This window comes from Lacerta agilis, chromosome 5 (genome assembly GCF_009819535.1).
Source record: "Lacerta agilis isolate rLacAgi1 chromosome 5, rLacAgi1.pri, whole genome shotgun sequence".
NCBI lineage: Eukaryota > Metazoa > Chordata > Lepidosauria > Squamata > Lacertidae > Lacerta > Lacerta agilis.
The window spans coordinates 90,100,738-90,124,280 of record NC_046316.1 but is presented as its reverse complement, the minus strand read 5'-3'; the positions used below and the strand labels follow the sequence as shown (position 1 = coordinate 90,124,280).

The window sequence follows — 23,543 nt, the reverse complement described above, 5'->3', positions numbered from 1 at the left end:
CGCGTGAGTGTTTAACCTTAGTTCACATGAGAAGGGAGCTGCCTATGTGTTTTTTTCTTCACAGGCTCTGTGGAAGTAAGAATGCTTATAGGTCTGTTTGGAGGATTTCATATTTTCTAAGATGCTGAGCCTATGCTTTGGACTGTGGAACTGTTTGGATTTATCATTTACTGCTTTTTGTCATGTTTTGAAGAAAGTTCTGCAAGTAAAGTTTTAATTAAACTTATTGACCTTGACAATGTTTTATTTCCAAAAAGGAGTCAGTTTTCATGTACCCAGTCACTTCAAATTGTGCAATATTAATATCTGCAATAGACCTCTTCATCCTTGCTAAAAACAGCCTATCTCAAAGAAACACATTGCTAAAAAAAGAATCCAAATTGTAAAGCTGTTTATTCAGCAGGAAGGGATGGGGTGTGGATGAAGCAGAGGTCAGATTGCAGAGTGGGGAACACTTGTAGTGGGGAAAGAGGGTGAGAGATCTGATCAGCAGCAATGATTTCTGATTTCTGAATCTGCGGGACTTCTGCAGTGGGGTGGAGGGCAAGCCTTGGCTGCTGATGAATTGGGTCCTCTTCAGGCACTGCAAAACAAAAGTTAGGATGGTAAGTGGAAAAAGCATTGAACTGTGCAACTGGCACTATATCAAAATTTTGTCCCAACTACTACCTCTTCCTCTTTTTCTTCTTGGATTGTCCAGTCACAAACCTTCTTCACAGCAACAGCAACCAACAGATGGCAGATCTACTCAGAAAAGCCCTGCAGTTGGACTGGTGAATGTTTGGGCTTCCAGATGCAGCTCCTGAACCACAACACCCACCACCCCCAGCCAGCATGGCCAAGGCCTTGCCACACTTGTGTTGCCAGCAAAATTCAGGGCCCTGTTTCCTTGGGGCAGCTGTTGGCAGGCCCTTCTTGTGGGGCTTGGTTTGCCATTGCTCCCACACATAGATGCACACCTCGGCTCCCTCCCCTTGACAACCTTGGAAGAGAAAAGCCCACATCTGCCTGTAAACAAGCTTCCGGACTTGTCTGAGGATTCCTTGGGCTCCCGAATGACTGTTGAATGACAATCACGGTGCCCAGGAAAAAGGATTGGCTGCAAGCAGCAGTGGGAAACTCTCCTGAGGTTTCTTGGTCTTTGATGCTTGTTGCCATCATCCCTGGCCATTGACCATGTTTGTTGAGGCTGGTGGGAGTTGTAGCTGAACTGCATCTAGGCAGCTGCTGATGTTTCCCATCCTCTCAACAGACCACGAGATCCTCCAGTGCCTGGTATCTGAGTGCTGTCCTGTCTCTCTGCACCCAGATAGCTTGATTCCAGGTAGTCTAAATCACCATTGGACACTGGCTGCCCATTACTACATTACCAAAGGGGGGGAGTAACTCTCTACCCTCCAGCTTCCAGTTTTCCAGATGTAGCAAACTCCCCCTCTTTAGCTAGACTTATCACTCACCTGAGGAGCTTGTAGCAAACATCTGCAATGCAAAAACGGGAAAGAAGTTCATGAGTATTAGAACACAGAGATGTGACTTTAAGAAATCCAATTGTCAAGCAAGCATGGGAGGCCTTGATGGTCAGGATTGACTCCCACTAGGCAAAACAAGTAGGCTTTTAATTTTTTTTAAAAAAATGTCTGGTGGTATTGCTCATACCCAATGGATAAGCTAGCTTGGAAAATCTCACCTGGCCCATTCCTCTACTGCCATTTCACTCACAACCCAACCTCTGGATCAATTTGTGGGAATCAGTGTTATCCTCGCAATGAGCAGTGTTTTTTTCTGGGGACACTCAAGGGTATGCAGCACAGGTACCTTTTTCTTTCAAATGTTAAAAGTGTGAGATTACTGTAGCAACTTCATGATGAGTAACAGCAGCATGCTAAACCAGACAGGTTGAAAGGAAAACAAATCACAAATGCTATACTCACCAGACTTGGGGAGGATTACCATCAGGTCGTCTGTGAGCCCCACCTTGTGGTAATGCTCCTTGAACTTCTCCAGCACTTCATTGCTGATGTCTTGAGTGCGGGCTGCATCCAGAGGAGGTCAGAATTAGACTCTTTTCACATATACACAATGTTTGAGGTGGTGAGCAATAACTTCACCAACCTCCAGTTTGTGGGCAGGGCAGGGTAGAGTCTTGAGAGGCTGCCATGTGGAGGGAACACCCTAAGGGGGTTCCAGTCTGTGGGCTGAGGCTGGAGGTAGGGAGGAGGAGGAGCTTTCAGAAGTGGTTTGAATGAGGGGTTGCACCTCATGGCCTGGACACTTGCCCCACGTTCACATGACATGCGCTGGGCCCCCTCAATCTTGGGAGCAACTTGGCAACTCTGTTTTCATGGCCTTCCCTCCATCAACTTTTAGACTGTAAACTTATTGGGACAAAGGCCTGGCCTCTTAAGCTTTATAAAGTGCCTCTTGCGGCTGATGCTGCTGTACATATAACAAAACATCTGTCTCGTCCCGCCTTAAAACTAGTGGTCCAGGCTAACCATTTAACAACCTTCTCCCTCCCTGCAAGGAATGCTGGGAACTCTTGTTCTATGGGAGGCATCGAGTCCTCTGCATCCTCCACCAATTCCCAGGATTCCAGATAATTTAAAGTGTCATAAAATGGATGCTACTTTTTATTTTGGTAATTGAGCCTACCCCATGCTATTATGAAGTGTGAGGCAGCTGGAGGAGAGGAGGGCAGTAGTAGCAGCAGCAGCGAGGTATCAGAGGGGAGAGCTGTGCCACATAGCCTGCCCTGAAATTCTGCTGTCCCCATCACCAGTGCTGAAATAAGATTCAGCTGCCAGTATATGTGGGAGAGATGTGCCATCTTTGCCTTCACTTCAGGCAGCAAATTGCCTTGTGCTGGCCCTGTTTAGTACCGTACTGTACTATATTATAATCTATTGCAGGACAATGAGGGTTTTCTAGTTTTATCTACAACACACACACATCTTCCTGGCTTTAAAACCATGGAAGACAAGTGGCTGCTGAGTTAATCAGCACAGCGCCCAGGAGACAGAGAAGAAAGCAACTCCTGAGTTTCAGTGAGGGGTCCCGATCAGGGGATTCAATCAGGGGGCCCTGCTTTTGCCTGGGATGCATCAGACGGTGTGCAATCCCTTCAAGGAAGCAGCCCCAACTTAGCAACACTGCTCTGCCGTCAATGGCTCAGGAAGTAAGATGGCGGCTCTTGCCACCTCCACCCTCCTTTCTCTTGCTCAAGGATGGGTCATTGGAGCACATACTATACAACTGGACGGTGGTGCTGCTGGGCTCGTTTTCGACCTCCTTGAAGGTGTAGAGGAGGGCAAAGTTGGTGTAGTCGGTTTCCAGCACCCGCATATCTCTCTTGGCATTCTCTGAATGAAGGAAAAGAGGGACCCCCAATTAGTTCTGGCCCTAGGGACTCTGAGGCCATGGGAGGAGGGTGAAAATCTGTTCTTTGTCCTTTCAACTTTTCCTTCCTCCCATCTTTCCAGAGCCAGAGCCAGATAATATTGATTTCCAGAGCCAGATAATCACCCACCAAGCCACACTCTGAAGTTATCCCATGCCACCCTAAATACATTCTGCCTTTCCCTCGTGTGGCATTGCATAGCATCACAAAGATCGCCACCTCCAAGATTCTTGACCTCTTCTAGAGTCTCCGTCCCAATTTTCCTAGATGGGTGAGAAGGAAATGATCCAAGAACCACTAATGTGAATGGCAAGCTCTTTTGCCAGCTGGGCTGCAGAGAAACCAGAATTTATTTGGAAATTGCTAGGAATTTTGAGAAATGCTTGTTCAGTGTTCTTGCACTTAGTAGGCAAGGGAATAGATATGTACCAAAACATGTGTGTTTCAATCTGCATTAAGAAGTACCCTGTACATGCTCAGGATCACTCTGTCTCAAGCCTTTTTATCTGAGAGAGAGAGAAAAGCACTCTGCACAGGCTCAGAGGCACACAGGATTTTTTAAACACATAACCATTTGTCAGGTCAGTTTTGCAGAGTCCCACTGTCCCTGTTGCCATGCTACTACCACACAGGTAGCCCCTACTCAGAAAGAGGTCACGTGCCAGGCTTTCCTATCACACAAGATGTGGTTGTGTCCTGCCTCTGGACCAAAATCCTGCAGAGGGCAAAGTCCTCAGGCAACTGCAGCTCTGAGAAGGAGATTGGTCCATGCCCTTGTCCATCTCATGGGGGTCCACTGACACTTCCCCCTCTCTCCCTGAGTAGACACCTTGGGCACCAGATTCTGATGGCTGGCCCACAGATTCCATGAGAAATCAAGAGAAAAGTCCTCAGAAGAGATCCCTGCAGCTGGAAATCCTATTCTCACAAAGGGACCAAGGGCTGCAGCAGAAAGCTACAGTTCTTTCACTCACACTCTGTGCCCCTAAGACCTTGCTGAGGCAACCTGGCTGTTTGACCTCAGGAGCAGGGGATCTCTCCATGGTCCTGATTTCCCTCCAAGGTGCAGACTTTTGCCTGCCCTGGCCGTGCCTGGGAAACCCCTTGCTTGGTGCATCCCCTCGTCTGAATCATGACAGGCTGGGCGGGGGGCAGGAAAATGCAATTCCGGGGGCAAGCCTTAACACACAGCCCTGCTCCCCTCTCTACACGCCCTAAAGCACTTGTGCCCTACCGTCATTCGTGAAGTGTGCAGGCTGGTCTGCCTTCTTAAAGTACATCTCTACCTTCTTGCACTCCTCAGGGCTGAAAAGAGAAATGAGGGAAAGACACATAATGTATTTAGAAATAATAGAATTATACAGTTGGAAGGTACCACAAGGGTCATCTAGTCCAACCCCCTGCAATGCAGGAATGTTTTGCCCAATGTGGGGCTCAGACCCACAACCCTGAGGTTAAGAGTCTCATGCTCTATCTACTAAGCTATCATTTGATTCTGAGTAGCTTTAAAGCCTGCACAAACTTTACAAAGCAGTAAGTATACAGAGTTACACTTATAGGGACCTGTTTAATGTTTCTAAGCAACTGGGCCAAGATAGTAAAATCTGCCCATTTTTTTTTAATATTAGCAAGAGGTTGAGCCCCACCCCCCATTATAGAATCATAGAGTTGGAAGGGACCTTGATGATTATCTAGTCCAACCCCCTGCAATGCAGGAATGTTTTGTCCAATGTGGGGCTCGAACTCATGACCCTGAGATCAAAAGTCTCATGCTCTACCAACTGAGCTATTAGACTATGGAGGCTGCTTCCCCGTGGGGCATATTCAGCAGAGGTGCTTTGTCTCATTCGCCCATATTTTAATGTGGGGGAGGGGCACGCCTGACATCGCGATCCCTTTCTCAGACGGAAGAACAGGGAAAGGAGCATCATTGCCATTGCTGACAATGTGTTGAGTTGGGACTCTTCCTTCATATTGACCTGGGGTAGATTTAGCTGCCCAACATATTCACAGGTGTTTGGGGGTTACATGTTGCATCTTCCCCAGCCAGCAAGACCAATGGTCAGGGATGATGGGAACTGGAGTCCAAAACGCCCAGAAAGTCCTACACAGAGGGGAAACTGCATTATGAGAGCCAGTGATAATGTAGCAGTTAGTGCAACCACTAATACCTCAGAGACCAGGGCTCTCACTGGGGGCCAGTTGTTGCCTCTCACTCTAACCTACCTCACAGGGTCATTGTGAGGATGAGAGGAGGAGGCAGAAACATATACACCCTGATGAGCTCATCTTAGAAGAAGGTGGAATAGAATGTAATGGAATAAAGAAATAAATTATAACATTTGCAGCGAGTTTCATTTTATCATCCCACTGATTACTGATTAAATTAGTGTTGGAATACTATAACACTTCAGTGTTGATTTGCAGGAGGAGTGGGGTGGCCGGGGGGGGGGAGCATTAAGCATCTCCTTATAGGGAAATGGTCCAAACCCACCCCAGCAAATTTTGATCAGCATTTGGCACATCTGTTCTGAAAGAGTGTGCTTCTCCTTTCTGGCTCTATGATCCAGCCATAGGGGATCACCAATCCATTGTAGTCTACATGGAAACACCCCCCCCCCAAGGGAAACCAGAGTGAAGAGTGTGCCTTCCATGCTTGGTCTAATGAAGAAGGAACTTTTTCATCCTACCCCAGCGTTTTCAAAGGGTTTCACAGGGAGGGGGTATTTGGGAGGGGCATATTCCCCTCCCCCCAGAAAATATGCCCTCCCTCCCCCATTCTTGATCATGTAAAGTGCTCCTAAGCATCTAGCAGTAGTTACTTACAAAGGGTAGCCAGTAAGTATTTTCATGTCTCCGTTTGGAAGGGGTTTGACCAGAGCAGCAGATGTTGTCATGATGCTCTTCATGCCCTGGAATACGGGGCAGTTTGATGTTCCGGCCATGATGTGCCACATCCCTGCAAACTGGAGGAAACCATTCCAGTCAGACCAGAGGTCTCACCCCTCCACTCCACCATCCAGATGAGGCCAAATCTGGCATTCCCCACATTTCTGTGCATTTCAATTAACCTGCATTATTTGTGCCAAGGCTCGGAGTGGAGCACAGGAACCTCTCTAAGGAAAAGAAGCCCATAATAAAAAAGGAGAATGAATGCACACCCAGATTAAATCTCAGGAGCTGGACTGAAGTGTAGGTCAGCAACAAACCAACAACGGTGTCAGTGAAGCTGACTCTGGCAAGTGCATGAGGTGATGATTAGGCTTTCAAATTTGCCAACCAGATTTGATTATAAGGTCAAAACATAACAGAGCAAATGGTCAGCAACGAATCAAGTATAAATTTAGACAGTATTTGGTGGACACCTGCTCTCATCATCCCCTTGCCGCTGGCCTCTGGCTAACTGGGGCTAGTGGGAGTTCCTTCAGCACCAACTCATGGAGGACACTTGGTTGCAGAAGGCAGAAGTATGAGCAATTGGCTAGCTCTGGAAGCAAAGAGAGGGATGTAACTTCCACACAGCAGGGGCCACACCCTTTCCCTACAGCTCAGTACCTTCTGAAGATCGAAGTCTGGTTGCATGGCAATCTCTGCCCGAACGCAGAATGAGCATAGCAGGAGCACCAGAAGGCTATGCATGGTGGATCTCATTCCTGCAGGTGCCTCCTCTTGCTCCTTGAAAAGCAGCTGGGCAGAGGAAGATGCCGTCTCCTTCGAAGGCGCCCAACTTTATACCTCTCCCCTTGGGTGTCACAGCGGCCAGGGCACTCTGCAGCGTCCCCTCCCACGTCTTATGCAACACTTTGGCCAAGTGTGGATCTGCTATCTTGGATGGGTGGTATTGGGTAACACCCTATTAAGTGATAATTGCTGGGCTGAAACTGGATAGCAACCAGGGGCAAAACTAGGCTTTATTTCACCCAGGTCAAAGACCCAGTTTGGCACACACACACACACACACACACCCATGAGTACTTGTATACAGAGAGGGGGGAGAGAGAGAGAGACTGAGAGCCTCAGTGGCACCCCTCTGGAGGCTTCAACCAGGGCAAAAACCCTGGCCAGCCTCCCCTGTAGCTACAGCTCTGAGCAAGCCCCTTCGACTGACCCAACAACAACAAGAAAAGAGAACAGGCAGGTTGGTTGAAGGGACACCTCAACATGACTCCCCATGATCCAAAATACGAGAGAGAGAGTGCATATACCTTTGTAAATCAAGAAAATACTTAATAAAAAATACTTAGAAAAAGAAATGAGACCTTCCTTCCAACTCACAGGTAAATTGGCCCCAAGTTGTTAAGGGCTTTATATTCTAACAGTAACACCTTGATTCTAGCCTAGTAGCAGATTGACAACCAGTGCAGATTCCTGAGCACTGGTGTTGTATGCTGAGAAGGCCTCACTCCTATTAGCAATTGTACTGCAGCACTGTGCACTAACTGCTGCTCCCGGTTCAAGCGCATTGCAGTAATCCAGTCTTGAAGTTACCAGTGCATGAACTGCCGTGGCCAACTTTTCCCAGTCCTAGCTTTTTCCTGGCTATATTCAATCATTTCAGTGGGTCTAACTGTGTAAAGGCTACCCACAGTCTCCCAATATTCCAATATTGTTGCTTCCTCTCCCCTTTCCAAATAGGATGCTCATCTCCTTTTCTGAGCAAGGTTTCCATGCCTTTCAGTTGGTTAAAGCATAGCGGTGACAACCCCAAGGTTGCAGGTTCGATCCCCGTATGGGACAGCTGCATATTCCTGCATTGCAGGGGGTTGGACTACATGTCCTCAGGGTCCCTTTCAACTTTTCAATTCTATGAATCTATGAATCAACCTCTACCACTTTTCTTGCTCTGGGCATGCAGCAACTGGGAGGAAGTTGAGGTCCTTCAGGTTTTGCTGTTTGTTTAAAGAAGCCAGTAATTTGAAGGGGGTGTATTGTGTGCATTTTCTCTTAAGGCAGCTTGGCTCAGCTGGAAGGCCTTTGCACAAGGGGATTTAGGAAAGCTTCAGGAGGATTTAGATAAAGGCAGGATTAGTTCACAGGCCACTTCCTCTCTCTCTTGATTGCAGCTGGTTGGGAGTTTCTGCCCACTGGCAAGAGAGCAGTGGCTCTTGCCACAGGTTTCAAGCCAGCTCCATCTGTCAACTAAATGACACATCTGGAAGACACCACATTGGTTTCCCCTGGACTAAAGCATGAACAGCTAAGGCTATGTCTGACTTCTCCCCCAGTATAGGGCAGTAAATATGGAGGAAGGCACTCCTGGGCACTGAGGTCACCAGCATATCCTTGGATAAAGCTAGAGCTGGATCCCTTTGTGAGTCTGTTGCTCTAGGGCCAGGGAGTGCATTCTTGTTGAAAATAGGTTGGACATTTCCACCCAGATCACCATTATCATCAACCAAGGACTACCACCACCTAGTTTGGATCGAACTTTAGTTTGTTCACCACATGTTTAGTGGACCACAAGGTTAACATGAGTCTACAGTGTGATGCAGCAGCAAATAAGGCTAATGCTATTCTAGGCTGCGTCAACGGAAGTATAGTGTCCAGATCAAGGGAAGTCATAGTACCACTCTATTCTGCCTTGGTCACACTACACCTGGGATACTGTGTCTAATTCAGGGAACCACAATTTAAGAAGGATATTGACAAGCTGGAACATGTGCAGAGGAGGGTGACCAAGATGATCAGTCTGGAAGCCAAGCCTTATGAGGAATGATTGAGGGAGTTGAGTACGTTGAGCCTGGGAAAGAGGACACTGAGAGAAGACAGGATAGCCATCTTCAAATATATTGAGGGAAGATGGAGCAAGCTGTTTTCTCCTGCTGTATGTGTGTGTATTAAAAATTGGAATTTTTAACATCTCTAGGTAGGACTGAGAGTGTCCCTTGCCAAAACCCATTGAAACTTACTGCCAATCAGTGTAGACAATACAGAAGGAGATAGGCTAATGGTCTAACTCTGTATAAGGCTGCTTCCTAGGTTCCTAACTTGTGGATGGATGCAATGAAGTCCTCTTGACCACCAAAACACAAAGGTAAATTCCCCAGGTCACCTGCCAATCAGGTCTGGCCCAACCCAATAGACAGCCAGGGGCTCCAGCTAAGAACAGGGAAGAGATTAGATTCAGCTCACATTTTCAAGGCATATCTTCCAAATTTTCACCTTCTGCAACAATGTGTCAACTGAAACACAACTGCCCTTCAAAATTCTCTAAATTTCACAGGCAACGTAAGTCAAGGAACATGTCTAAAAATGCACATGCTAGTGCAAACTGTGCATGGAATGCATATGCTTCTGAAAACAATACACAAAAATGTGTTGTATTAGAAAAAATGCTTTTAGTGTGTGATCTCTGGAAAAGCTGATTGATCGCCTAATGACTTATATTGGTGGAATACAGTTCATTTACATTGCAATACTGCAAACAGTATGCTCAACAAACAATGTGGAAACTATTGTATCAATTTAAATTTTAATTGATAGGTTTGGACAACAGCTCGGATTGAAATAACTTGGCAGTTGCTGCGTCATTAAACTTCAAAGGATAGATTTGGACAACAGCCCGGATTCGAAGATTGGAATGAAGTCAGGAACACCCTCTAGCTATGCATGCAGAAGAGCTTGAAACTCCCCCTGCTAAAAGGGCCAGAGACTGTGGGAGTGCCAAGCTCTTTCTGCTTGAGACAATCCTAGAGTGCTGCTGCCAGCCAGTGTAGGCAGCAGTGGGCTACATGGACAAACAGGTTGAAGGATTAAGACAGCCTTCCTAATGCATTTGATAGATCCTTCAAATGCCTTTGAGTAATAGTAATAATAATAATAATAATAATAATAATAATAATAATAATAATAATATTTTAAAAATCTGGGGGATATCAATGGTGCAAAAGGCAACTCTGGGAAGAAATGCAGCATTTCCTGATGGCAGGAAATGATACTTTTTGCAGGACGAAATATTACCTTATTATGACATTATGATAGTAGTAACAAATAATAATTAATGTACCTATGGCCTGAGGATTAAGGGAGTGTGTTCCTGGAGATTCCCCCAATGACAAAACCAAAACAGCAACACTACCATTTTGTGTGACATTTTTTTTATTTTTAATCAAGGACCAGCTTTTACATGGGTGGGTTAGAGGTGAAAGGTGCTCATGGCTGAACAGGGAACAGGTGCTACGTCAGTGCTGGAGAAGTCAAGGATTGGTAGACGGGTCAGAAAATGGGCCTTCTTTGCTCGAAGCAAAACCTGGATTTTCAACCTAGGAGCCTGAAAAGGAAACGGGGTGTGTGCGTGTGTGTGCTGCATATTTCTGCATTCTGGATATAATCCCAACCACCAACCACCAGATTCAGAAGTCTCAGTTCCCCTTGCTGGTGTCCAAGTAAGCTCAGCCCTCCGCTGGGTGCAAACTACACACAACTGTATTTGTTGACACACCATGACTACGGAACCCTCTCCCACCAGATGTGTCTCTATTAGCTTTAAAAGGGGACAAGACAGACTCAGAGGTCTATCAAGAGAGCATCCATGTACAGAAAAAGTCTCCTTCTGAGCAGCACCTGCTGAGGACGAGCAGCTGAGCCCGCAAGAAAACAGGAGACTGGGCCCTTGGCCTGATTCAGCAGCAGGGCTGTCATTGCGTCCTGAAGAACTGCCATGGCTGATCATCAGGCCAACCTTCTGTGGGCCTTCCAGAAGCCAACCTGCAGCCCCACAAATGCTCCCAAACAAAGAAGGCCTCTCTTGCTCCTGTTTGCCTCTCAGAGTTTGGGACTTGGGTAGAGCATGCCTGGGAAAACCGAGATCTCTTGAAATCTCCTCCATGCCTCTTCTCTCTCTTCTCTTCTCTTCTCTTCTCTTCTCTTCTCTTCTCTTCTCTTCTCTTCTCTCTCTCTCTCTCTCTCTCTCTCTCTCTCTCTCCCTCTCTCTCTGTCATCTAAGCAAGCACAGAGTTAAACTATGGAGGCAATAACAGCCACCAGCATTGAGCGATTTAGAAGAGGATCGGACAAACTCATGGAGGAGACAACTATTTCTGGCTATAATCCGCCTCTGCAGTCGGAGGCAGCCATGCTTCTGAATACCAGTGGCTGGAAAACCTGAAGGGGAGAGGGCTCTCATGCTCAAATCCTACTTGTGGGTTTCCTACAATATGCATCTGACCGGCCACTGTGAGAACAGGATGCTGGACTAGGTGGGCCCATTGGCGTAGGAATGGCGGGGCGGGTGAGGGTGACACTCTGGGCGCCCTCCCCCATGACACCAGGGCTCGGCTCCGCCCGCAGCCCAACCAGCAAAGCGCGCCGAGCAGGTTAGCCGTCGGCGCATGCTTTGCTGCTCGGGCTGTGGGCAGAGGCGAGCCACGGAGTCTGACACCCTAGCTGGCTTGCCTCCGCCCGCAGCCCGGTGAGCAGGAAGAAGGAGCGAAGCAAAGCGCCTTATCCTTGCCGCTCGGGGCGGCTGTGGGCGGAGGCGAGCCAGGGAGGGGCGTCAGGCTGGCGCCCCTCCCTGGCTCACCTCTGCTCCGTAGCGCACATGTGCAGTGTCGCTACGCATGCGTCATATATAATGACGTATGCGTTATACGTAATGACGTTGCGCATGTGCGCTACGGTTTTCCGCCCTGGGTGGCGAAGAGGCTTCCTACGCCACTGGATGGGCCATTGGTCTGATCCATCAGGCTCTTCTTTATGTTCTTAAGCAAGCAGCCCTCGGCACTTGTTGCCCAAGACAGTGGCCCAGCTCACACATAACACAAAGGTTAATACATATCATGTCTGACAAACCATGCTTTGGAGAGCCCCGTGCACTCCTTCCCCAGCAATTGACACACATGCACTGTCAGGGTTTATGAGGAAAGACCTCGGTAAAGACATGTATGAGCTCCAACCTTTCGATTTCTAGAAATGTAACACTGCCCACCGCCTGCCTCTCCCACAAGCCACAGAGTAAAAGGCAACTCACCTACACATCGTCCGTCATGCAAAGATCTGTCCGGAGAGAAAGCAAGGAGAGGGATCAGGGAGTGGTCCAAAGGCATTCGAAGGTGGCGGGGGGGGGGGGCTGCATGCTGGTGAGCAAAGGGTCGCTTTGCTACCCAGGGCACAGTCCTGTGTGGCCACCAAATCATAGCTCTGGAACAAGGGCATCCAGAGGTCTTCTAGTCCAACCTTGGCCAAACATGCACCACTAGGCAAGCCCATTGCACTCTTGAATTCCCTACTCCCTAAACACCTCCCCCCAGCCCCACAAGGCAATTCAGAGTGCCCAGCTGCAAGAGACTAAAAGTGACTTATTAACCTTTAATCTATGCCCAGGTGCAAACTCCTCTCTGTTGCTCAGACTGGGAATATCATGGGACTGAAACTGCCTTGCACACACTGGTCGATGATCTCCGGCAGGCTAGGGACAAAGGTGAGAGCTGTTTCCTAGTTCTGCTGGACCTCTCAGAGGCTTTTGACACCATCAATCATAACATCCTTCTGGACTGGCTAGAGGGGTTGGGAGCTGGGGGCACAGTTATACAGTGGTTCCGCTCCTTCCTCCTGGGCCGTGTCCAGAAAGTGGTGGTGGTGGTGGGGGGGTGAGTGTTCAGACCCCTGGGCTCTCACTTGTGGGGTGCCTCAGGGTTCTGTCCTCTCCCCCATGCTTTTTAACATCTACATGCAGCCGCTGGGAGAGATCATCAGGGGGTTTGGGCTGGGTGTTGATCAGTATGCGGATGATACCCAGCTCTACCTCTCTTTCAAATCAGAACTAGTGAAGGCGGCAAAGGTCCTGTCTGGAGGTGGTTGGAGGATGGATGGTGGCTAACAGACTGAGGTTGAATCCTGAGAAGACAGAAGTACTGTTTTAGGGGGATAGGGGGCGGGTGGGTGTGGGGGACTCCCTGGTCCTGAATGGTGTAACGGTGCACCTGAAGAGCCAGGTGAGCAGCCTGGGAGTCATTTTGGACTCACAGCTGTCCATGGAGGCACAGGTTAATTCTGTGTCCAGGGCAGCTGTGTATCAGCTCCATCTGGTACGCAGGCTGAGACCCTACCTCCCCGCAGACTGTCTCGCCACAGTGGTGCATACTCTAGTTATCTCCCACTTGGATTACTGCAATGTGCTCTATGTGGGGCTACCTTTGAAGGTGATCTGGAAACTACAACTAATCCAGAATGCCGCAGCTAGACTGGTGACTGGGAGCGGCCGCCGGGACCATATAACACCGGTCCTGAAAGACCTACATTGGCTCCCAGTACATTTCCAAGCACAATTCAAAGTGTTGGTGCTGACCTTTAAAGCCCTAAACGGCCTCGGTCCAGTATACCTGAAGGAGCATCTCCACCCCCACCGTTCAGCCCAGACACTGAGGTCCAGCTCCAAGGGCCTTCTGGCAGTTCCCTTGCTGCGAGAAGCCAAGTTACAGGGAACCAGGCAGAAGGCCTTCTCGGTAGTCGCACCCGCCCTGTGGAATGCCCTCCCACCGGATGTCAAAGAGAAAAACCAACTACGAGACTTTTAGAAGACATCTGAAGGCAGCCCTGTTTAGGGAAGCTTTTAATGTTTAATAGACTATTGTATTTTAATATTCTGGTGGAAGCCGCCCAGAGTGGCTGGGGAAACCCAGCTAGATGGGTGGGGTCTAAATAATATATTATTATTATTATTATTATTATTATTATTATTATTATTATTATTATTATGCATGGCACATAAGGCCAGGTATCCTTAATTTTCAATTCCAGCAGGAAACACGTTTATGCCTGTTTCTCCTCTCAGTTTTTCTCTTCCTCTTTCTTCATATAGCCCCCGCTAAAAATCTAGAAACAGGACCAGCAGGCAGATCAATGGTCAGTGTGCTGTGGATCCTGACCCTACATCAGCTGAAAAGCAAGGATTTAGTATGCTTTTAATGATATACACGGGCTATAGCATGACAATGGTGATGGGTTTTAACTGTGAGCTGCTTTGGGAACCAATCCTGGCAAGGATGCAGGTGGTGTCCCCACATGGATCTGTGGAACTCAACTCCCTGTGAAATCAGGCAAGCTCCACCTGACTGGTATTTTCAGATGTTCTTAGCTGATTCATCTCCTCTTTGTCATTTTCAAGAGTCTGATTTAAATTGGGGCTTTCCCAAAAAATTGGTTGTGCACTTTGATTTGTTGTAGCATAGGTTGGCATGGAGCCCCATCATTCGTTGATTTTGTGCCAGCTCTAAGACTGCTGCACATTTCTGATGTTTCTAAAAAGCTGTGTTGAAATGACATTTCATATTTTGAGGGAGATTTTTCTGAATATCGTATTTGTACACGTCATGGAGATCTCTTCCTTAAAAAGGCATGTGATCAATGTATTAAATCAATGGGGAGGGAAAGAAAACAAAGCAAACTGCTGAGATTCTATGTTTTGGCAACCGGAGCTTAAGAGTGAAGGGATATTTTGGGTTTCAGAATTTGAATCACAGACAGACCAGGCAGGGACTGGACCCCTTTAAACCAAGGATGGGGAGCCACACTGCCTTCAGGAAAACGTCTCTGGGGCCATGTGCCATTGGTGAGGCAAAACTAAGTGGTGTGATGGACTAGACCAGGGGTAGGCAACCTAAGACCCGGAGGCCGGATGCGGCCCAATCGCCTTCTCAATCCGGCCCGCGGACGGTCCGGGGTACTTTTATTTAAAATTCATCTCTGGGTTATTTGTGGGGCATAGGAATTCACTGATACCCCCCCCCCAAAAAAAATATAGTCCGGCCCTCCACAAGGTCTGAGGGACGGTTGCTGAAAAAGGTTGCTGACTGGACGGACTAGACTCCTAGCCTAGTGGCTGCCCAAGTGGGCAGTGCTACCTGCTGGGGAGTGATTACCTAAGGTGGGGTGCCAAGACTCTAGGGGGCACCAGGGGGTGCTGGAGGTGAAAATGACCTTCGGGCTTTGATACAGGTGCTATCGCTGGATCAAACATCATTTTCATTGCATTAATTAAATAGTCTTAATTGGATTTTGAATCAATGCACAATCAGTGGCTACTGCTCTGAATGTCATGGTGCTACTATCTTGAGGTGGCCACACAAGGATGGGGCCTTTTCTGTAGTGGCTCCCCATTTGTGGAATATTCTCCCCAGGGAGGCTCACCTGGAGCCTTCATTATACACCTTTAGGTGCTAAGTGAAAAAGTTCCTCTTCAACAAGGCCTTGGGCTGAGATTAACGCTCTATGTACGTTTAAATGTGTTTGTGGGGGTTGTTGTTCTGCTGTTAGCGTTTTAATTATTTACTTGTGCTTTTACTTTGTATTTTTATCTTGTGAACCGCCCAGAGATCTTGTGATGAATGCCGGTATATAAATCTAATAAATACCGGTAAATGAAAATGAAAATGAAAAATAGTGTGTTGTACAAAGCACTATTCCAAATAATGCCTTTTCTTAGGATAGGATGGGGGGCCCTGGGATGAGTTTTTATGGTACCAAGGGGAAGGGGCCTGAAAACTGTTTATGAACTGCTGCCCTCTGTCCAAGAAAGCAGGAGGCAAGGTGAACCCATGATAAACCCCACATGGCAATCCCTAGAGGAAGAAACCTGAGGCTTGCTCCCAATTCTCCCACTTACCAGTGCTGGGCAAGAACAGGATGTCGTTATCACCAAGTCCCTCTGCCAAGGCCAGCTGGGTGAACTTCTCCCGCAGTTCGGGACTCAGCTCCTTGCTTCTACCTGCCACCACAAACACAAAGCGCTGTTGAGCGAGGAGAGTCGGTAGAGCACAAGACTCTTCATCTCAGGGTCGTGGGTTCGAGTCCCATGTTGGGCAAAAGGATTCCTGCCCTGCAGGGGGTTGCACTAGGTGATCCTCATGGTCCCTTCCAACTCTCCAGCTCTCCTGCCACCCAATCTATCTGGTGCAAAAAAACAACAACAACAACCCAGGCTCCCCAGTCCTCTGTCCCCAAGGGGAACAGCGCAAGCCAGAAGGGTGGGGGAGGGGGAGCAGAAGGGAGGAAGGCTGCCCCCTGGTGGCTGAGCAGTGGGAGGAACAGACATACCATACAGCGTCACCATTCTGAACATCTTGTAGTGCTTCTCTTTGGCATACAGCAAGGCATACTCATTGTAGTTGGTCTCCACCACGCGGACATCATGGCGGCTTCCAGAGCCTGGCATCGAAGGAGGCAAGAGGAGAATTGAACTGGAGCCAGCAAGGAGACACAGACACACAGACACACCCCACCACTGCCAGACACTGGCTTTGCACACCACGGAAATGATTCCTAGATTACAGGGGCAGGGGCGTCGCTGGGGAGGGGCGGTAGGGGCGGTACGCCCCCAGTGACAGGGTGACAAGCAGCGGGTGGGGGTGACAAGCAGCGGCCCCTCCCGCCACTCCCACGCGCCGCAGCTCCCTCCGTCACCCCGGGAGCAGCAGTGCTGCACGGACGGGGTGCTCGCTCAGCCGAGCGAGCACCCTGTCTGTGCAGCGCTGCTCCTCCCGGGGTGACCGGTGGTGCATGGGGAGTGGTGGGAGGGGCCGCCGCATGTCACCCCCACGCGCCGCTGCTCCGCTCCCTGCCCACTGGGCTCAGGGAGTGGAGCCCGGGGGGAAAGGACAGGGGCAGGCCAGCGAGGGGAATGACACCCCCCTCGCTGGCCCAACCCCTCTCCTTTCCCCGGGACGGCTCCGCTCACAGAGCGCAGCGGGAGAGGGGCGGGCCAACTGGCCCACGCGGAGGCGTTGTTCCATGCGCATGCGTCATGACGTCATGTGCACGGAGCGACGCCCCGCCCCCATGGGTGCCGCTGGGCTTGCCGCCCCCGGCAGCCCAGCGGCTAGCTACGCCCCTGTAGAGGGGGTTGGACTAGATGACTCTCAGGATCCCTTCCAGCTCTACAATTCTATGATATAAATGGTAGCAGGCACTGGCAGGTTGGCTTGGTTTGGCACCCACCCAGCCCCCAGCTGCTAGAACCACTTCCCCTCTCCGTCTGGCAAGGGGTGGCTCTTCCATGCCCTGCTTGGAAACAGCCAGGAGGGATTAAGTCAGAAAGGTGCCAATCTCTTTCCCAACCCATCCCTGAATGACGGCTGCCTGGCTGCTGCCCAGCCAGAAGGGAGAGGATGTGGCTCTCACTTACGTGGGCTGGTGTATAGGAATCGGCCAGGCTGCTCAGTCCGGACAAAAAGGCTTTTCCTCGTCTCGCACTCATCGAGCCTAGAGCAGAGAGAGAGCAGGACAGTGATGAAAGAAGGAGAAGCACAGGCAGCCAGCTCAGGAAGCCTCCTGGTTTACAGGGACAACCTTCAGGGTTTTGAGTTCGAGGAATCTCCGCTAAAGCATCCCTGACAGATGGCCATCCAACCTCTGCTTAAAAACCTCCAAGGAAGGAGAGTCCATCTCCTCCCAAGGGAGACCGTTCCACTGTTGAGCAGCTCTTACTATCAGAAAGTTCTTCCAAATGTTCAGCTCAAATCCTCTGGAGGGCACCGGGTTGGCAGAGTCTCGCTTATGCAATGCTCTTGGGTCACATTTATAAACAAGTACATACTGTAAATCTAGGGACACGGGTGGCATGGTGGGTTAAACCACAGAGCCTAGGGCTAGCCGATCAGAAGGTCAGCGGTTCGAATCCCTGCGACGGGGTGAGCTCCCATTGCTCGGTCCCTGCTCCTGCCAACCTAGCAGTTCGAAAGCACGTCAAAGTACAAGTAGATAAATAGGTACCTCTCCAGCGGGAAGGTAAACGACGTTTCCGTGTGCTGCTCTGGTTCACATGACCCGGAAGCTGTACGCTGGCTCCCTCGGCCAGTAAAGTGAGATGAGCGCCGCAACCCCAGAGTCGTTCGTGATTGGACCTGATGGTCAGGGGTCCCTTGACCTTTACCTTTACTGTATATCTACAGCTGGGTTCCTATAGATGAAGGATTCGAACACAGACCCACAGAGCTGCATACAGCCCTGGTGAAAGGCAACCCATGAATATCCCCATTTTACAGGTGGGGAACACAGAGGCTGAGAGATGAGAGGCCAGTGCAAGGCCAGCCGTGGCAGAGGATTTATTTTATTTTCCTGCTATTGTTGAAATATTGGGAGTGATAACTCTCTATGGATCAACTGCAAATCAGCCTCCTGGGAGATGCCAGCTTGCTTCTGTCCACATCCATCCAACATCTCTCTATTGCAGAATCTCTATGGGCTGTCTAAAACAATAATAGCAGCTTCAAGCGGTGCATCATTAACCTGTGGAACTCCCAGTCACAAGGTTTGTGGCCATGGGGTTAGATGGTTTTTCTTTTTAAAGGGTTCTACGGATGCAAGAAGAAGGGTCCATTGCTACCAACAGTGATCAGTTGTGAAAGCACTATGGAACCTCCATGTCCAAAAGCAGTGTACCCCTAGAGGTCAGTTGCTGGGAGCATGCAACAGGCAAGGGTCATTGCCTCATGCCCTGCTTGGGGACTTCCCCAAGTCATCTGACTGTCCATATTTGGAAGCTGGAAATGGGGCTGGGTGGATCTTTTGCCTAATCCAGCCTGGCTCTTCTCATCTTACCCAACATCCTGACTCTAGGATCAGTTCAACATGGCGCACTTCCAAGCAAGGCAGCCACAGTCTCCCATCATATCTGGGCACCAGTGCTCCTGAACATGGAGGTTCTGCTCCTAGCCTTCTGTGCTGACAAAAGACCCACCCCTCCATTAATCTCACTCATCCATGATTTTTGATGCCATCCCACAATATTAATTCCATCTGTCAGGTGCGGGGGGGGGGGGGCACGCCAGGCCAAGGCTTGGCAGCCCACCTGTGCCTCCTTACTTGGGGTAAGTGGAGGTGATATCCAGGTCCCCGTCCTCTGTGGCCACAACCACCGTGGTACACATCTTCATCACCTGCTTCTTGTCCTGGAACCAGCGGGCGTTGGAGGCGATAGCGATGCTGTACCATTTCCCTGTGAACTACAAACACAGGGACCGCTTTAGCACAAACGTTTTGCTCTGGAATCTGCTGCCTGGCCAAATGGTTGGGGTGGGGTGGGATGGGGGGGGGGACGACGCAATGCCTCGTGGGCTGACGGGAGACCCCCAGTTCCCTGATTTATAAACCTTTCCTTATTGCTTGCCAGTCCACTGTGGTGCTCTTGGCTCTTCCTCCCTCACACTTGTGCTAAAAAACAGTGCAAGCTTCAGAGTAACACAGGGGTTTCCCTTGGCCTGGGCATTAAAGATGCAGGGAGAGGAGAGTCATACTGGCACCTCTCTTTGGAGCAGCTTTGCTCTTCAGATTTCCGCTCCGGCCACCGTAAATTAAGAAACTTTGGTGGAAAACTCTCTCTTGGAGTTGGGAGCACATAAGCCACACAATTAACAAGGCTAAGTCAGAATTAGCCCTCTTTGTCTCTTTGTTGTGCCCCTTGCTGAACACATTTCAGCGGTGTGTGGGTGTGGGGCACAAACAAACAGATTGTTTCCAGAATTTCGAAACACCTTCCCTATTTATTCCCAGCTTCTGAGATATGAAAAGCTCTAGCTCCCCGGGTAGAGCAGCTGTTTCGCAATCCCCACTGGCAGCATCTCCAGGTGGGGCTGGGAGAGGCCCCCACTTGAAACCCTGGCTGCTGCCAGCCAGTGTTGACAATACTGGGCTTGCTAGATCGAGGGTCTGACTTGGCCTAAGGCAGCTTTCAAAATTCCTGTACACGCAGATCGTTGGCACAGGCATTGTGTGAAGAGGTAGCGAGTGAGTTTCCTTCTCATTCCTTTTGCACAGGCACTAGCCAGACAATGAGACCATCCTCGTGTCAGTCACCCTCTCTTCTCGTCCTTCACAGGACTTGGCTTGGAGGAGGAGCATACATTTTCCAATGCCTGGAACATGCCAGCGGAGACACTGAATGACAGGCAGACCTCTGAGCCAAGTCTCTCTCCCAGAGAGGTCCCTTTGCAAGAGCTTAGATACGAGCTGTTCAGGGTCTAACTGAAAGACAACCACTGTGGCATAATGGCTAGAGCACCAGACTAGGACCTGGGAGACCAGGATTCAGTTCCCACCCTCAGTCATGAAACTCCCTTAGAGTGTGGCCTTGGGCCAGCCACTGCCTCTCTCAGACTAACCTACCTCACAGGAAGAAGTGTGCATGCACACGAAAGCTCATACCAAGAACAAACTCAGTTGGTCTCTAAGGTGCTACTGGAAAGAATTTCCTATTTTGTTTCGACTATGGCAGACCAACACGGCTACCCACCTGTAACTACCTCACAGGGTTGTTGTTTCGATTAAATGAGGAGGGTCATGCACGCCACCTTGACCTCCTGGAGGGGAAGCAGGATGGAAATGCAATAAATGAAATGAAATTAAGTCATTTCATTTCAGATTCTGCAAGGGTCCCGGGCAGACGATCCAGGGACGGGGCTTGCTAGGTTTAAGCCAAGCTCCATGCAGACAACTGAGCTCAGCTCTTTGGCCCCTGAGCTGGGGGCAGGGACGGGGGAGAAAGGCTCGGTTACCTGATCCTGCTGGAAGTCGGGCTGCACAGCCACTTCAGCCTGTACCTGGGACAGGCAGCCCAGGGTCAGGGCAAGGACGCTGAAGAATTGTGTCCGCATTGTGCCTAATGCTCTCCTGGGTCTGCTGCTGGCCTCTCTCTGCACAGCCTGTCCAGAAACCCAGGCCAGCCGGCTATTTATTGGCCAGTTGAGCAATGCTTCAGGGTGGGATCATGCTGACCTCTCCTCCCCCCCCACCCCCACTGATATAGTCTGTTACACAAAGCAGAAAGAGAGAGAACAGGGAAACAACATGAGCGGGCGGAACAGCTGCTGCAATTTCCCACCCGCTATTCCCCCTCCGAAATGCTGACTCCCTACTGTGGCCTGGAGCAGGGAAGGGTTTTGAAGTATGGGGGTCTGCTGGCACTCTGCTTGTGTATCACTACAGGAAACCGGGGTTAGATCTACGAGTGCAAGCCTTTTGGTGAATGATAGAGATAAAGGAGAGCAGGCTATAGTTTCTAGCACAGCAACAATGACCAGGTCGTCTGCAAAAGGCCTCAGAAGAGGTGAAAAGCACCTATTTTTTTCCCACATCAACAACAATAGATCACTTGACAGCATGGGAGCAACAATTTCAGCCAGGGACAGCGTAGGAGAACAGACAGCCTGTCCTATCCAGAGTTGGCCTGTGCCGTTACCAAGGGCAGAGCCATCAGTAAAAAAGAATAGATCAGTGTTGTGAAAAGGCTGAGAAGCAACTTGGATCCATTTGAGTGTAGGCATGAGCAGAGTTGCCAAGAAACTCCTACACTCATAAGTTGATATGTGTTGCACAGGGGAAATGTTGGGTTTGCAAGCACAGAAGAGTCTAAACAGCATGTGGAGCGTCGAGGATTAAGGATTGTTCTCCACTAACAGACCAACTGCAGCTACGACATGCAAACAATGGGAAATTGAGCAACCCAAAAGACTGAGTTAAAAAAAACCTGAAGCAACACCTGATTCTTAGGGCCTTGCTGGAGGCAAGAGCTTGTTTGAGCAAGACAAAGGCTGCACGCGTAAGCCTTCAAGAAAACTGCTACAAGGCGAGGGCAGCTGGAGAAAAAGGGGAAAGACTTTAGTTTCTAGTCCCTGTTCACCAGATTTCACAAGATCATAATGTAAAAGCAACAGATAACAGACTGTGAGTCTAGAGTTGATCAAGCTCAATTTCCAGTGTGCCTCAGTGTTGCAAAAAGGGCAGGTTCCACCCTGAGATGCTCCTGCCACAACTTGTTCTTCTAAACAGCTTCAAGATCCAGTGCCAGTTGCAAGGCCTCCTGGTTGGCAAGGCTCTCCACCTTCTACCCTGGCAAACTGAACTGAAACCAAGTGTGCCCATTGAACTTTGGCATCTTTTCAGCCAGAACACCCAATCTGTTCCTTGGGAAAAAGGCTGGGGGCAAGGGAAACTGTGATGGGAAACAACTTCTGTCAGCAGACCTTGCAGCTTGGGTGAATTAGATTGAAGGAATCACTTACAGTTTTTGTGATTCAGAGGCTTTATTCATGCAGGAATTACTTACAGGATGAGTGGGGGTGAGAGAAAGAAAGCAGCAGATATATTGTCTAGAGAATCGCAAAACAAAATGGCTCAGCTTTTAGGAGCAGAGTTAACTTAGACAAACAGCTGGATAGATTGAAACAAAATAAATAAAAAAATTCCTTCCAGTAGCACCTTAGAGAAGAAGTGTGCATGCACACAAAAGCTCATACCAGTAACAAACTTAGTTGGTCTTTAAGGTGCTACTGGAAGGTTTCAACTATGCCAGACCAACACGGCTACCTACCTGTAAGTAGAACAGCTGGATAGATTGTTGCACTAACAGTGCCCTCATATAGTTTTTTTTTTCTTTCCATATTCTTTTTATTGCATTTCACAAATATACAATTATTATTTACAATTTATTACATATTAAATAACATGCATTTTGGCCTCTTCAGGCCTGGACTTCCAACAACCCTTCCGTCTGGTTTCAACAATATCAATTCCTTTGTTTTTATACTTATTACATAAATTATTGCTTTTATTTTCACATCTTAAATAATCTTTGTTTTATCTTGCAATAATAGTTATTTGTATCTACAAAGCTTCCTGTAATCCTATCAACGTATTCAATTGTGTATATTTCCTTAGATAATTTGTAAATTTTTTCCAATCTTCAATAAATTTTTGGTCTCGCTGGCCTCTGATTCTCCCTGTCATTTTATCTAGCTCCGAATAAGTCATCATTTTCAAAATCCATTCTTCTTTTGTCGGTAAAATTTCCTGCTTCCAGTTTTGGGCCCATAAGATTCTGGCTGCAGTCGCCATATATTGAAACAATTTTATATCGTCTTTTTTAATTCCTGTACTTATTATGCCCAATAAAAAAGACTCTGGTTTTTTAATGAAATTATATCCTAATATCTTTTTTATCTCGTTATAAATTTCATTCCAATAGTTTTTAGCTTTTTGGCACTCCCACCACATGTGGTAGAAAGTTCCCACCTTTTCTTTACATTTCCAGCATATGTTATTGCCTTTATGCATTTTTGCGAGTTTTGCTGGCGTTATGTACCACCTGTACCACATCTTAAACATATTTTCTTTTAATGCACTACAGGCCGTGAATTTTATACCTTCTTTCCAGAGT

General features: G+C 48.7%; 2 protein-coding genes and 1 non-coding gene across 3 annotated transcripts; all 3 read right to left on the bottom strand.

The window, feature by feature from the left end:
- Positions 1 to 380: 380 nt before the first annotated feature.
- LOC117047546 (lipocalin-15-like) lies at positions 381 to 7,070 on the bottom strand. The gene is made up of 7 exons (XM_033150823.1): positions 6,953 to 7,070; positions 6,224 to 6,363; positions 4,632 to 4,702; positions 3,246 to 3,359; positions 1,932 to 2,033; positions 1,458 to 1,479; positions 381 to 583 (listed from the first exon to the last, which is right to left on the bottom strand). Exons 1-7 carry the CDS (start codon positions 7,046 to 7,048, stop codon positions 577 to 579), a joined length of 552 nt encoding a protein of 183 aa, XP_033006714.1. The 5' UTR covers positions 7,049 to 7,070; the 3' UTR covers positions 381 to 576.
- Positions 5,121 to 5,192, bottom strand: TRNAK-UUU. Its single transcript has one exon. It is a non-coding gene; the product is annotated as a tRNA-Lys (tRNA).
- Positions 7,071 to 10,477: 3,407 nt separating the features above from the next.
- On the bottom strand, positions 10,478 to 21,104 carry LOC117047545 (lipocalin-like). Its single transcript, XM_033150822.1, has 7 exons — positions 20,884 to 21,104; positions 19,196 to 19,335; positions 17,517 to 17,593; positions 16,430 to 16,540; positions 15,999 to 16,100; positions 12,366 to 12,391; positions 10,478 to 10,667 (listed from the first exon to the last, which is right to left on the bottom strand). The coding sequence occupies exons 1-6, from the start codon at positions 20,980 to 20,982 to the stop codon at positions 12,366 to 12,368; spliced, it is 555 nt and encodes a 184-aa protein (XP_033006713.1). The 5' UTR covers positions 20,983 to 21,104; the 3' UTR covers positions 10,478 to 10,667.
- Between the last annotated feature and the right edge of the window lie 2,439 nt (positions 21,105 to 23,543).

Coding starts and splice junctions, on each gene's coding strand:
- LOC117047546 (XM_033150823.1), bottom strand. CDS start 7,048: ATGAGATCCACCATGCATAGCCTTCTGGTGCTCCTGCTATGCTCATTC. Junction 6,364..6,952: donor CAGACTTCGATCTTCAGAAG/GTACTGAGCTGT, acceptor GGTTTCCTCCAG/TTTGCAGGGATGTGGCACAT. Junction 4,703..6,223: donor ATACTTACTGGCTACCCTTT/GTAAGTAACTAC, acceptor TTCTCTTTTCAG/CCCTGAGGAGTGCAAGAAGG.
- LOC117047545 (XM_033150822.1), bottom strand. CDS start 20,982: ATGCGGACACAATTCTTCAGCGTCCTTGCCCTGACCCTGGGCTGCCTG. Junction 16,101..16,429: donor CAGAATGGTGACGCTGTATG/GTATGTCTGTTC, acceptor TTGTGGTGGCAG/GTAGAAGCAAGGAGCTGAGT. Junction 12,392..15,998: donor CCTGTTCTTGCCCAGCACTG/GTAAGTGGGAGA, acceptor CTCTCCGGACAG/ATCTTTGCATGACGGACGAT.